Source organism: Podarcis raffonei, chromosome 3, assembly GCF_027172205.1.
Source record: "Podarcis raffonei isolate rPodRaf1 chromosome 3, rPodRaf1.pri, whole genome shotgun sequence".
Lineage (NCBI taxonomy): Eukaryota > Metazoa > Chordata > Lepidosauria > Squamata > Lacertidae > Podarcis > Podarcis raffonei.
The window spans coordinates 34,726,646-34,740,678 of NC_070604.1; the positions used below are offsets into that span (position 1 = coordinate 34,726,646).

General features: G+C 43.2%; 2 protein-coding genes across 7 annotated transcripts in view; both read left to right on the plus strand.

Moving 5' to 3' along the window:
• MLIP (muscular LMNA interacting protein) overlaps positions 1 to 9,032 on the plus strand; it is a 51,999-nt gene extending 42,967 nt beyond the window's left edge. For 2 of the 6 annotated variants that reach the window (XM_053381085.1, XM_053381079.1), the window contains 4 exons: positions 3,969 to 4,022; positions 5,175 to 5,334; positions 6,879 to 6,916; positions 8,716 to 8,786. In XM_053381085.1, coding sequence (XP_053237060.1) covers positions 3,969 to 4,022; positions 5,175 to 5,333 — 213 coding nt within the window. In that variant the 3' untranslated portion in view covers position 5,334; positions 6,879 to 6,916; positions 8,716 to 8,786. Of the gene's footprint in view, positions 1 to 3,968; positions 4,023 to 5,174; positions 5,335 to 6,878; positions 6,917 to 8,715 lie in introns of all 6 variants that reach the window. The other 4 variants (XM_053381081.1, XM_053381080.1, XM_053381082.1 and 1 more) reach the window with 4 other exon arrangements.
• Positions 9,033 to 13,060: 4,028 nt separating this feature from the next.
• The window catches only part of TINAG (tubulointerstitial nephritis antigen), a 28,870-nt gene continuing 27,897 nt past the window's right edge, over positions 13,061 to 14,033 (plus strand). Inside the window, exon 1 of the mRNA XM_053381086.1 lies at positions 13,061 to 13,512. Within this exon, the coding sequence (XP_053237061.1) occupies positions 13,182 to 13,512 (331 nt within the window). The 5' untranslated portion in view covers positions 13,061 to 13,181. The remainder of the gene's footprint in view (positions 13,513 to 14,033) is intronic.

Below are 14,033 nucleotides of genomic sequence, written 5' to 3' on the forward strand. Positions count from 1 at the left end.
CGGTGCCATGGTGCAAAGATCGCTCTGGCCCCACCCCCTTTCCCAGAGTTGTTTCCCCAAGCCTCTGTGGGGATCACTCTCCTCCAGCGGAGGCTTGAGAAGGAAGCTGCACGCCCACCAGCCATATGGTTGACGGGGCACAGCTGGCAGGCGTGCAGGGAAAGGGGAGGTCGCCGGCAAAGCTGGAAGCTGCCCAGAGTGGCTGGGGCAACCCTGTCAGGTGGGCGGGGTGCATACGTTGTTGTTGTTGTTGTTGTTAGATGTAACAGTAATGCACATTGTCGTAGAGGTGCAAAGGACTAATTTAAAAGTTCAGATTTACAGCACATTTGAGCCATTCACCCCAACATCCTTACATCAGTCAGAACCACTTCACAAAATGCACATTTCTACACTGAAACAAGTTATACATTTGCCTAGTTTGGATGTCACGTTGAATAAGTTGACTATGTTTAGCTTGGAGTAGAGTTATTTTCTGTTGCTGCAGAGGGCAGGACTTGGAACCAAACAGAGGGATCTGCAGGGAAGCAGATTTAAACATTACACCTATTTGTTGTGGGCTTTGTTCTTTTTAAAAACATTGTATTATTTGACCGATGGATTGTTTAGTTGATTGTTCCTGAGCCTGCTATGTGACCCTCTGTGGTGAAAAGCAATCTAATTGTTCCATTATTAAAACATACTTTTAGATTGTTTTTTCACCACAGATGGTGGTCTATTAAATCTATTAAAACATGCTTAAAACATTAGATCTATTAAAACATACTTTTAGATCCATAGTAGACCTGCCCCTGCTCCCAGGGTGTGTGTGTGGGGGGGGGGTATGGGTGCGCTGTAAATGTCTGGTGTGTAGTGAGATGGAAGTGGCTTTCATGTAAGAATTAAATAGCCTGCATAGTTTTGTTGTTGTTGTTTGCAGAGCCTTGAAAGAGCAGATGATGCAAAAGAGCAGCAGGTGTGGGGGAACCTTAGCTTTCCAGATGCTGCTGGACCACAACTTCCATCATCCTGAGCCATGCTCTTTAGGGCTGATGGGAGGAGAAGTTCAGCAACATCTGGAGGGTCAAAGGTTTCCCACACCTGCTTGCCTGTGTGGAGTGGCACCATTTTCTGCATATGGCATTTTTGTTTTAGTCTTGGTTAAAAAGCAGACACGGGCAAAACACCAGGAGAAATCTGGAAATGAATACAGTAGCACCTCGGCTTACGTAACCCTCGGGTAACATAAACTTTGGGTTGCGAAAGCACCAAACCTGGAAGTGTTTCGCCACGCACGCATGCACAGAAGCAGTCTACCATCTACCGCTGTGTGCGCATGAGCAGAAGCAGTCTAACTCTTCTCCTTCGGTTGCAAAAACCTCAGGATCCGGCCGGACCTCCGGAATGGATCCTGTTCCAGAGGTACCACTGTAAAGGTAAAGACCATTAGGTCCAGTCGTGACCGACTCTGGGGTTGCGGCGCTCATCTCGCTTTATTGGCTGAGGGAGCCGGCGTACAGCTTCCGGGTCATGTGGCCAGCATGACTAAGCCTGTAATATAATGTAAAAAGAAGTGCTTCTCATCATCATGATTAAGGCTGTGACCTCCTGACCAGGTCGTACTGACTGACTGTTGATGGGCTCCTTCAAAGTCTCCCTTAAGATGGTTCTTTATTTTGAAAAGGACTTGAACCGGACAGCTTTCAAACAAAGGACTGATTTCTGTAAGACAGGACACACAGTCTGAAAGAATTGAGTTTACCTAAGAAATAAATTGGATATGCCTTTCAAATTTGTTTGTAAAGTTTATGTTTTTGCATTCCTTTCACATCAGGACAAAACAGATCTGCATGTCTTAAATGCCTAGGGAGAATGAAAGTTTGAAAGAGATGTTAGCCTCACTAAATAGCATAGAAAATATGTGGGAAACAGAAGATGTTGGAAACAGTCTTGTTGCTATGGCATTTGCCAGTTGCCAACTGGTAGAATTTGATGTCAAGGGCACACAGTTCCTATTGGGAATGAAAAAAACCTCCCACAGCTAAAAAGACAGTCGTTCAAAAAGCCCCACGCTCCTGCTGTGAGTGATAGCAGGTGATCTACCATACCATTAAAAATATGGAAAGTAAACATGACTCATTCTCTCATGCAAGAGGAATAAAGGTTTAATTAATCTATTTTGTGATCGTCTGGCACTGCAGCTTAAGTGTCAAGGGTTTTGACATGGAATTGCTGGTCTAGAGAGAACAGCATCAGAAAGCCTTTTAAGATGCCCAAGGAGGAGAAGACTTGGGTTTATTGGGGCAGGTTAGGGAGGTCAGGGAGAGTGGAGCCACTGGTGACATACCTACACTCATATTACTCTCAGCACGGTCCTTAGCTGCATACAAATGGTATGTATATAGGTTCTACTCTAACTCCAACAATTTGGAGTTAGAGCTGAGAGTGGGTGTTCCCTGACTCTTCCCCCCCTTTTTTGGTGGGATTTAGTGACATGTTGGCAAATTCAGGTTGAGAAATTAAAGTTGATTTGGCATTCTTGCAAGCACCCCCCCTCCCCTTCCTACAAAATCAGACCTTTGTGAAAAGGAAAAGGCATTGGAAAGTATGGGTCAATGTTTCCTTGATGGAACATTATCTAACCTTCCTGGAAACAAATGGGTTGTTTGCATATGAATAAAAACTAAGTATTTCAAGCTGGCATTTTCTGGATATGGGGTTTTATTCTTTGGGGGGAATTGCAACTAAACTTCATCTAAATTAGCATCCTATTTCTAGCAGGGGACAAAACAGCTGGTTATGGAAAGCCTCAAAAGTGAAAGCTCTAAACATGAGGATTCAATGTAGGCAAGAAGACCCTCAGCTACAGACCAGCCTTCCCCATCCTTGGTTCCTCCAGATGTTGCTGTGCTACCGCTCTCATCATCCTGTACTTGATACCCAACAACATCTAGAGACATCCTAAGCCTAGGGAAGGCTGTTATAGACAGAGGAGCTGATCTAATTCCCTTTTAAATTAATCTAAGCTAGTGGTGATCACAGGGACGTGGGTGGCGTTGTGGGTAAAACCTCAGCGCCTAGGACTTGCCGATCGTATGGTCGGCGGTTCGAATCCCCGCGGCGGGGTGAGCTCCCGTCGTTCAGTCCCAGCTCCTGCCCACCTAGCAGTTCGAAAGCACCCTTAAGTGCAAGTAGATAAATAGGTACTGCTTTATAGCGGGAAAGTAAACGGCGTTCCGTGTGCTGCGCTGGTGCTGGCTCGCCAGAGCAGCTTCGTCACACTGGCCACGTGACCCGTAAGTGTCTTCGGACAGCACTGGCCCCCGGCCTCTTAAGCGAGATGGGCGTGCAACCCCAGAGTCGGTCACGACTGGCCCGTACGGGCAGGGGTACCTTTACCTTTACCTTTAGTGGCGATCACTATATAGCTAGCACTCTCTGGGGCTATGTGGGTAGCAGCAAACGTAAGGCTCAGTGGCTGAGGTCACCAGAGACTGAAAACTGGTTTAGCACCCATCCTCCAACAGTCTCCACAAGTGAATATGTTCCTTTATTTAATCCTGTGGAAAGGGTGAAGCACAACTTTTAAGGCTACTGTTACGGGGGGGGGGGCTCACCTTCACCACTACCCCAAACAACCTTTGGAAGATTGTCCACCACTGATGGGAATCTTGCAAAGTATCGGGGTGTGTCTGAGTGCCTGTACACAGTGCGCATTGAGATGCACTGCAGACACACACTTTCAAAATCTTCAAAGTACACAAACCCGCACATGCATGCTGTCTGCCTTAACGATGGGCATTCTGCTAACAACGCAGCGAGAGGAGTTTTTCAGACATCAAGCTGTCATGCAGGGTTCATGGGCAAAAGCTGAACATTTATCATCAGTGTAATTTGCAATACGCCAGGTGTTTACCCCTCATGAAATGCCATTAAGTGCCATTGCAATGTCTGCTTTGTAACGCTCTTGACATTTCCTCTCTTTGCAGCCCACTCATCCGATAGTGCCCATTCCAGAAAATGAAGCACTCAGCTCCAAAGAGGTAATGGTAAAGTATTCTGCATTTCTAAATGCATGCAAGGTTATGACTGCTCACTCAGATTTGTTCTTGTTGATGCAATGTAAGAATGAAAATCAGGAGAGGGTGTAGATGGGAAAAGGTTGTTTTGTATGACAGGTTCACATGCATGGGTTAAATCCTTTGATCTGCTTATTTATTTTACTTCTTTATAAAGGCATTCAAATACTTCCTATGACAATCGAGCTCAAGGAAGTGTACATATTTAAAAATATAAATGAACACAACAGGGAAACCGCAATGGTATGAGTAAAATGCAGCTGATAACCCGAATGACACCATTAATTAACTTTTAACAATAAAACACCAGGAAATGCTTTAGTGCACAGGTATGTTTTTAACAAGTGCTGCGTTTAACAAGTGTTGGCACTTGTTGGAGCTGCAAGGGAGGCAATTCTATATAGAAAGAGGGCCACCACAGAGAAGGCACTCCAACCTGGTTTCCTCCAACCAAGATAGTTGGTTTCCTGGTTTCCTCCAACCAAGATAGTGACACAGCCAGGAGTGCAATGCTTGGACAGGACAGTAGGGGCAGAGGCACTCCTCCAGGTATCCTGGTCACAAGTTGTTTTATAGGTTAAAGTCAAAACCTTGACTTTCACCCGTTAGCTTATCGGAAGCCAGTGGAGTAGCTTCAGGAACTGTGTAATATGTGTGAAAGAGAGCACTAAATGGCACACAAATTACACACTTGTGCCTATAAATGAAAATAATGGTGGTCACAGCATGGTGATAGGTGGGATAGAATTAATCATATAGAAGGGGAAGGAGAAATCCTGCCTGTACCTTTTTTGTGGTGGAACAAGGAGACTGCAGCCAACACTCTTGTTGCTGAGTGGATGGCTGGCCTGATGTAGACACAGGATTCTAATGTTATTCTCATGCCATGGCTGTCAGGAGCCTCGCCTACCAAACTTCTTCCTCAGCTATGGCTGGTATGGGGGCAGGAGGGGGAAGCTTGTTCTAGAGTGAAGCCTTTATTCTGTTTCCCCAAATTTAAAACTTCTAAAACTTCTAAAAGCTATGTTGTTTTTTTGAAGAGGAAAAAGAGAGAGGCAAACATACCTGTGTTGTGTTCAGAATAGCAATATTCTTTCTAACTGGAAACTTTTACAGCTTTGTTCTGCTAGAGCACAAAACAAGCTGGATTTGCTGCCCTACCAGGAAAACAAAGATCTAAGCAGAGGAAACGCTCCAGACAACGGCAGTCCTCACAGCAGAGCTCACTGTCTACCAAGAGGAGATTTTGAGAACGTTTTTGCAAAAACCACCTAAGGTAGATTTGTTTATTATCCTACCTTCCCCAAGGAGCTCAAGGTGGCATGCATGGTACTTCCCATCCCTAGTTCATCCTCACAGTGGTCTGTGAGGTAGATGAGGCCGAGTATGACTTACCCAAGGTCACCTACTGTGCTTTGTGGCTAAGTGGGGATTTGAACCCTGATCTCCCAGGATCTAGACCAGTGTTTCCCAAACCTGGGTCTCCAGCTGCGTTTGGACTACAATTCCCATCATCCCTGACCACTGGTCCTGCTAGCTAGGGATGATGGGAGTTGTAGTCCAAAAACAGCTAGAGACCCAAGTTTGGGGAACATTGTTCTAGACTAATACTTTATCCCAGCCTTTCTCAACCTGGGTCTCCAGATGTTCTTGAACAACAACTCCCATCATCACAGACCACTGGTCATGCTGGCTAGGAATGATGGGAGTTGTAGTCCAACAACATCTAGGGACCCAAGGTTGCGAAAACCTTCTCTGACCACTGCAATACTGTGTTTCCTGTTCATGACCCACATTTTCAATATGCAAAGCTTGCAAGGCACATGGCAGGAGGTCCAGCAGCAGAGTCTAGCTATCTTGCTCTCTGCACTTAGAACAGAAACATTGATGACCCTCCAAATGGGTTGCAGAAGTTGCCTAATAAAGACCTCGTAGACTCTCATCAATGAATTAGTGCATCAGTCTTTAGCCTCCAGGATCTCTGAAATAATTATAGGCTGTCTGTGTAAAATAATACCCTTTATTAACAAAAAGGGACATCGTCACAGCTGGATGTTTCATGCGATGTTAACAACACAGCACTGTAGACATTCTCTACTGATAATGGATCAAAATTATTTATTCATATGAGCATGCTTGCACTCTGGACAACACACCCCTTTCCTGTGTTGGTTAAGATGTGTTGCTTCAGTTACAATTCCTAGGGTAGACTGTAAGGAGGCATCCTGTTTTGTGTTCATCACAGTCGGCACTGATTCTGACAGCTGGGATAGCTCAGTCAGTAGAGCATGAGACTCCTAATCTCAGGGTTGTGTGTTCGAGCCCCATGCTAGGCGAAAGATTCCTGCATTGCAGGGAGGTTGGGCTAGATGACCCTCGTGGTCCCTTCCAACTCTACAGTTCTATGATCCACTACAATTTGACTTCCACTGAAAGCTATGTTGTTTGTCTCACTATCCACAATGGCCAAAAGTAATGAAAGGGAAACAATGCAGAAAACAATGTCAATGGCAGACTAAAAAACCTATGGCTAATGCTGCTCATATTCATTTGCTTGATCTCTGTTCCTGACCTCAGATGAGCATGTGAATTGCAGCCATTTCCACTCCTGATTCCAGCTGAATTCCCTGACATCCCTACTCATCAGCCATCACAGCATCCTACAGCAATAAATTCCACAAGGACAATTCATCAATCTTTATTACGGTCCAGAGACCCAACAAATCATTACAAAACAATACACAATTCATACAGGCTACCCACAAGGACAATTAGGCATTGTGTACTTAGGTCTTTTTCTTGTCTTCTCTTTCCTACCAGGGCTGTCACTTGTGGGATGTTCTGTCTGGGAGCTGGAACAGTTATTATGTTTTCCTCCTTAATCTCATAATTGCTCTTTTGTCACTTCTGTGTCTAATGAGTACAACAGGGAATTTAATACTACTGAATACATGCTATGTGGTACCTATTAAGCTTCAAAGTCACCAGCTATTATAAATTTTATTTATTTATTAAAAATGTTTGTATGATGCTAGTTCATTAAAAGAAACCCAAAGTAGTGTACAGCAATATTGTAGATAGTCAGATATTACAGAAAGGTGATTTCTTAACTTCTGGCATTATCTTGACAACCTGGAAAAGTTTTCATCCGACATTTAAAGGTTAAAACAGAAGTTGCCTCCTGAATTGCCATTGGACTGAGCCAATGGTATGAAAGTCTGAGATTCTTGTCACTGTCAGATGAGTCTCACCAACTTGATCTCAGTGATAAAGCTGTGCTGTAAATTGCCCTGTGATCTTCGGATGAAGAGCTGTACAGTTGTACCTTGATTTTTGAACAGCTTAGTTCTTGAATGTTTTGGCTCCTGAACACCACAAACCCGAATTGAGTGTTCCAGTTTGTGAACTATTTTGGAAGCCAAACATCCAACGGGGCTTCAGTGGCTTCCAATTGGCTGCAGGAGCTTCCTGCAGCCAATCAGAAGCTGCGCTTTGGTTTCTGAACGTTTTGGAAGTTGAATGGACTTCTGGAATGGATTCCTTTCAACTTCCAAGGTACAACTGTATATAAAGTTCCTATATAATAATTAATAATACAATCAAGCTGGGATATAAGGGTTCAGGGGCGCGGGTGGCGCTGTGGGCTAAACCACAGAGCCTAGGACTTGCGGGTCAGAAGGTATCATTCATATTTTTTGTGATAAATTAGCATGTCTTAACACATGGACTTAGGGGACGTGGTGGTGCTGTGGTCTAAACCACAGAGCCTAGGGCTTGCCGATCAGAGGGTTGGTGGTTCGAATCTCCGCGATGGGGTGAGCTCCCATTGCTCGGTCCCTGCTCCTGCCAACCTAGCAGTTCGAAAGCACATCAAAGTGCAAGTAGATAAATAGGTACCGTTCCGGTAGGAAGGTAAATGGCGTTTCCGTGCGCTGCTCTGCTTCGCCAGAAGTGGCTTAGTCATGCTGGCCACATGATCCGGAAGCTGTACGCCAGCTCCCTCAGCCAATAAAGCGAGATGAGCGCCGCAACCTCAGAGTCGGCCACGACTGGACCTAGTGGTCAGGGGTCCCTTTACCTTTACCTATAAGGGTTCAGGTAGTCCCTAATGTACGCTGGACCTGAGCTGTATTAATTGACAAAGCCCTGAATAAGGATTTGAAAAGGAGCATAAGATGCTCTCAAGTGCATCATTTTAGGATGGACAGGTGTAAGGCTACAATACTGTGTATTCTTACTTCAGACTAAGCCCAATTTAATTCCATTGGACTTACATCTGAGAAAATATATGCACAGAGGATTATGGTGCCTAAATCTAGGAATTTATTTGAACATACATTTGAAGCATTCCAAGACATAATTTTTTAGGGTTGCGCATATATATTCAGATCACTTTCCACTACACTTAAAATGTTAATGTGCCTTCCATTTCGGGTTCTTATAGTGAATTTAACATCCTTTTCACAAATATCCAATAGCTTGTGTACATGATTATCTGTATGTTAGTGGCTTAGTAAAATCTTACTTGGTAATCCAGTTCTAATTGTTTATACTGTAAATTGGAACATCAGTTGATGGAGATTATTAGATACAATTTCAGGCTGTGGCATTTATCTCTCTCTCTCTCTCTCTCTCTCTCTCTCTCTCTCTCTCTCTTCAGACATGATTTCGGATTAGAAGTTAATTGTAGGGAATGCTACTTACCAGTCTGCTGCGATGCTGACATGAGATCTATGCTGAAGTGAGCTGAAGTGTTGCAGCTTAAAAATGGCCTCTCTCTGTATTCGTTGTAAAATATCAGTAGCATACCACAAGTAATCAGGAACTCAACAGTGAATATACAGTGAAATGATTGTTGAAAAATTCTGTATAACTTCCTGAAGTGTTTTTAATGCATGTTGCCTAGAAAATCAGCTTCGGCTGATCAGAAAACGATTTACATTTTGAAATTAAATAAAGTTGAGTTGTATATTGTATAAAGCAATTTTCGTGTATGACTCATTTATGCCTGCTGAATAGTGGTGAGAAGGATTTGTTAGTTGTGTTAGTCTTTATTATTCTTTTTATTTATTATTCTATTTATTATAATACTATTCATTAAATTTATATACAGTACAGTGGTACCTCGGGTTACATACGCTTCAGGTTACATACGCTTCAGGTTACAGACTCCACTAACCCAGAAATAGTGCTTCAGGTTAAGAACTTTGCTTCAGAATGAGAACAGAAATTGTGCTGCGGCGGCGCGGCGGCAGCGGGAGGCCTCATTAGCTAAAGTGGTGCTTCAGGTTAAGAACAGTTTCAGGTTAAGAACGGACCTCCGGAACGAATTAAGTACTTAACCCGAGGTACAACTGTACTGCCTTTCATCCAAAGATCTCAGGTAGGTTCACAGCATAAAAATACAAAATGAGAAAACCAAATGCATAATAAAACAAAAATAAACCGGTAACCCCTTTCCCACAAACACATTTTAAAAGCTTTAGAATGTTCAATCAACCAAAGGCCTAGTTATTGAGAAACATTTTTGCCTGGTGCCTAAAGATATGTACCAGGCAAAGCTCCCTGGGGAGAGCATTCCACAAGTGGGGTGCCACTGCAGAAAAGGCCCCATCTTGTGGTGCCACCCTCCTAAAAAACATCCAGAAGGTTTGTACACAATAAACATCCAGAAGGTTTGTACACAATAATTTCTGCAAGCAGATTCAGGTGCCCAACCTTTTCCTCTTCCCATTCAAGGACTGTTTTTTCCTGACAGTATCAGAAAATGGAGAGAGAGAGAGAGAGAGAGAGAGAGAGAGAGAGAGAATCAGTTTCGAGAAGCTTCTAAAGACATGTAAGCCTTTAATTTTTTTATTTTCTTTCATTTATATCCCTGCACCTTTCATCTGACACGGGGTCCAAGGCATCATCCATGTTGTTCCAGGCACTAACCTGCTAACATTCAGAAAAGTGCTACACTCACCTGCTTTCAGACTATACCTTTGGAACTGATTATTACAGTATGTCACAAATAATTTCTTAATTTTCAGACAGCTTGTAAGAGTCTTTATTTATGCAAACAGCCCTCCAACAGTCAGTATTCTGAAAAAAAAACACCATTGGAAATGAGGAATATTGCAAGGGTTATGTTTGGTGTGTCAATGTGCAGGTGCTTTAGGTGCTTCATTAACCGCTGAAAATGTAGAAATATGTGTCATTACATTTTATGGCAATTGCTTAAGCGGTAAAGTCTCAGTGAGAATCCATGTAATATACTCCTAAAGCTAATGTAAAAATAACGAGGCTTCAATTAAACTACATGTGATTTTAATGGGCATTTAGCATGCTTAATTAGGTTGTGGCACAATGTTTGCAACAACTTGGATTTTTGGCTGCTGGCTGGCACATCTGAAAGTCCTTATTTGCACGAGAACATTTGTATGATATAAAATTTATGGTTGTTTTCCTTTTACTGGATTTATGGAGCTGTGGCATTACATAAGTTCCCTAGGCAGCTCACAGAACAAAATGCAGTGCAGAATGAGGTAGGCGCACATTCACAGTCTTATTTGAAGATGAAAAACTTCTTCCAGAGGGTATTAGCACGAGACGAGGTAATGAATCACTTCTTGCTGCCTGTCACTTATCCCTTCAGTGTTGCCAGGTATATCAGAATTGTCAAGGAATGCTGTGCAAGGTATGAGATGCTCTGTCAGGGATGGGGAACTGATGGACTTCCAGATGTTGTTGGACTCTATCTCCCATCATTCCCAGCCAGCATGGTCAAATGTTAATGGATGGTGGGCTTTGTAGTATACACACGGTGCAGGTTCCTCATGCCCACATTGCAGCACTAACCTTGGGCAGTACAGTAGTTCCTTGAGGGCCCTCCAAATAGGCAAAAATGCAAAGTGGGAGACTGCTGAATGGCCTAGATAAGGGGCAGGTTTTCTCTGTTTTGATTGCCCCAACCTGAGGTATTTGCTCTGCAAAAGAGGAGTTGATGTTTCCTTCACTTGCCCTTCCACATGCACCCAGGGACAGCAAATATGCTTGGGGTGTTCACATACATGTTCTTGGCTTGCATTGCTGCTGTGAGGAAAAAGAAGCCGTTTGCCAGGAGAGGCCCTTCAGAATGTCCCCATTCTGGCTGCTCCATGAGAGTTTGAACAAAAACTGGATAAATTTTGAGTTTGTGATATGAGGATTCGAAGCTGATCCCATGATGACACAACCTTCTCACCCTGAATGTGGCTTTCTCTCTCTCAAAATGGCTATGGGCCTAGAGTTGCATGCATTTGTGTGTAACATGTAGTTTGGCCAGTAAGCAACAAGTAACACTCGTGGGATATTAAGCTAGAAGTATACTAACCAAAGGGACATGGGTGGCGCTGTGGGTTAAATCACAGAGCCTAGGACTTGCCGATCAGAAGGTCGGCAGTTCGAATCCCCACGACAGGGTGAGCTCCCATTGCTCAGTCCTTGCTCCTGCCAACCTAGCAGTTCGAAAGCACGTCAAAGTGCAAGTAGATAAATAGGTACCACTCCGGCGGGAAGGTAAACGGTGTTTCCGTGCGCTGCTCTGGTTTGCCAGAAGCGGCTTAGTCGTGCTGGCCACATGACCCGGAAGCTCTACGCCGGCTCCTTCGGCCAATAAAGTGAGATGAGCGCCGCAACCCCAGAGTCAGTCACGACTGGAGCTAATGGTCAGGGGTCCCTTTACCTTTACCTTTATACTAACCAAGTGCTATTTTTCTAGAAAAAGAGGTGCTGGAACTCACCATGAACGCCTCCCTCCCTCTCTTAGAATGGCAGTAGAGCCCACATGAGAGGTGCTGGAACTGAGTTCCGGTGAGTTCCGGCTGAAAAAAAGCTCTGGCAGTATCTAAGAATAGTAGGCATTAGAACCTCAGGTCCATCCGACATAAGAGTGCATGTGTTGTGCTACTGATGTTGACTGTGATTAAGACTAGGTTATAATTGCCTGCCTTGAGGGTGACAGTAATCTGAGAAGTGTGCCTCAAAGTCAATAGGTTCACGGTAGGTATTCCTCTCCTTTTGGCAGGTAATCCAATATAGCAATAATGATCAACATTAAAATGGTGATGAACAGGCAGGACTGCCAGATATTAGTAGCAAATCTTATTCTGTGTTCATGTAGCTTTGCTTTAAGCTCTAAAACAGTTAACTTCTATGTTCTTGAGCAAAAAACCTTATTGTGAAAAATCAACAGTATCTGGGTTTGGTGACTAAAAATAATGTTGTCTGATGTGATGAAATGCTCTTCAATCAATTTTTGTTTCCTGTGCTTTCCCAGACACAGTTTTTCTGACTCATACAGCCATGTGAAATTTCAATTTCCATTGAATCTTTGCATGCCTAGCGAAGACTGCTGTCCTGCTGCTATATTTGAAGTTGCCTCAGGCAACGGATTCTGGGGTGTTCTAAAAGGGCAAGATGTTATTTATTTAATTGGCTGTATTTTTACTCCTGGGGGGGAGGGGTATATATGAGAGATTTTCTGCCTCAACTGTCAAAACATTTAGGCCAGCCTTGGGTAATTATCCACCTTGATTTGTTGTATATGTGTAGAGATTTCCTAACCTGTCTCAGGTATAAAAAATATATTGAACTAGCCTGCTAAGTAGGAGTATTTTCATGTATTTCAAGATGTGATGGCATCAGTGCAGCATTTAATCTTGCCAGAGATAGACCCATAAACTATCAAAGATACTTTATACATAACAATGGTGAGATCAGATGGTGAGTTTTCTAGAAAAGTATTTTACAGCTCAGCTCTATTGATGTGCCTAGTTGTTTATCGTTCCCATTATCTGAAAGGATTTCTGTTGATTTCTTCAGACCTTGTGTCCAGTATTTATGTGATACTCAGCGGCTTGTGTAAAAATCTTCTGTAAACAGAGCATTTTATAACATCTCTGACTAATGGTTAAAGTCCAAATGTTTTCCACATCACGGAGAACATTATTTTCCAAGCTTCTGTTTGGACTTCTTGTTCGAATCATGAGCATTTTTTTTTTTTGCTTTGTTTTGACCTGCACACTTGGTAGAGAACCATTCTGAAAGAGTCCTGCTCAGGGAGACCTATAAAATCTACCATTGGGAAACAAACACCCCAAAATGGAGATCTATACCTGCCTTTTTGTTTTTTGTTGCTTTGCAGTCATGCTTTGCATGGACAGATTATATGCCTCCAAGAATAATATTCTGCTGAAAGACCATTCGACGGAAAACAGAGCCAAAAGGACGCTATCCGGGGGAAGTTACTGTAGGCTACGAGGCTGCTGTCCAGGCAGAGATGATGGCTGCACCTTTCTGTACTATGCCAGGAATGCCACATGCTACTGTGATGCTTTCTGTTCCTCAGGCCCTCCTGGCTCTGTAGACTGCTGCCCTGATTTCTGGACTGTTTGCTGGGGCCACCCTATTACAGCTTCATCAGTGCTAGCGGGTGAGTGTTGAATATATCTCCAGCTGCATTTGGCGTAAAACCTATGTGTCCCCCTGAATGTATACTGGCCAAATGCTACAACGTCATTTATTTTTTAAGAAACTGTTATTGGCAAGTTAGCAGGTGTGTCCTCTACTTGGAGATGACAGAGATGGAATCTGGGACCTTCTGAATCAAAAGCAGACGCTCTATGACTGAGCTAAGAACTTTCCCCACAGATAGAATCTGTGAACTTGCAAAATTAAGCAATACATTTGGTAGCATTGCTCATTTTAAACACATTTTAATAGAAATCAAAATGTATCGCAAATGACATTTCTCAAATTTCATCGGAAGTTATTAACAAAACATGCTCTTAGATTTCAAACACTGCGCTGTGACAGATACCGTAAAGTAATTTAGCACACAAAATTATGTTATGCTTTTACCACCTGTAATCGTAGAGGCTAACATAAGCTCTACTCAGATTAGACCAGTTGAAATCAATGGACTTCAGTTAGTCATAGATTTGAAGATGAATT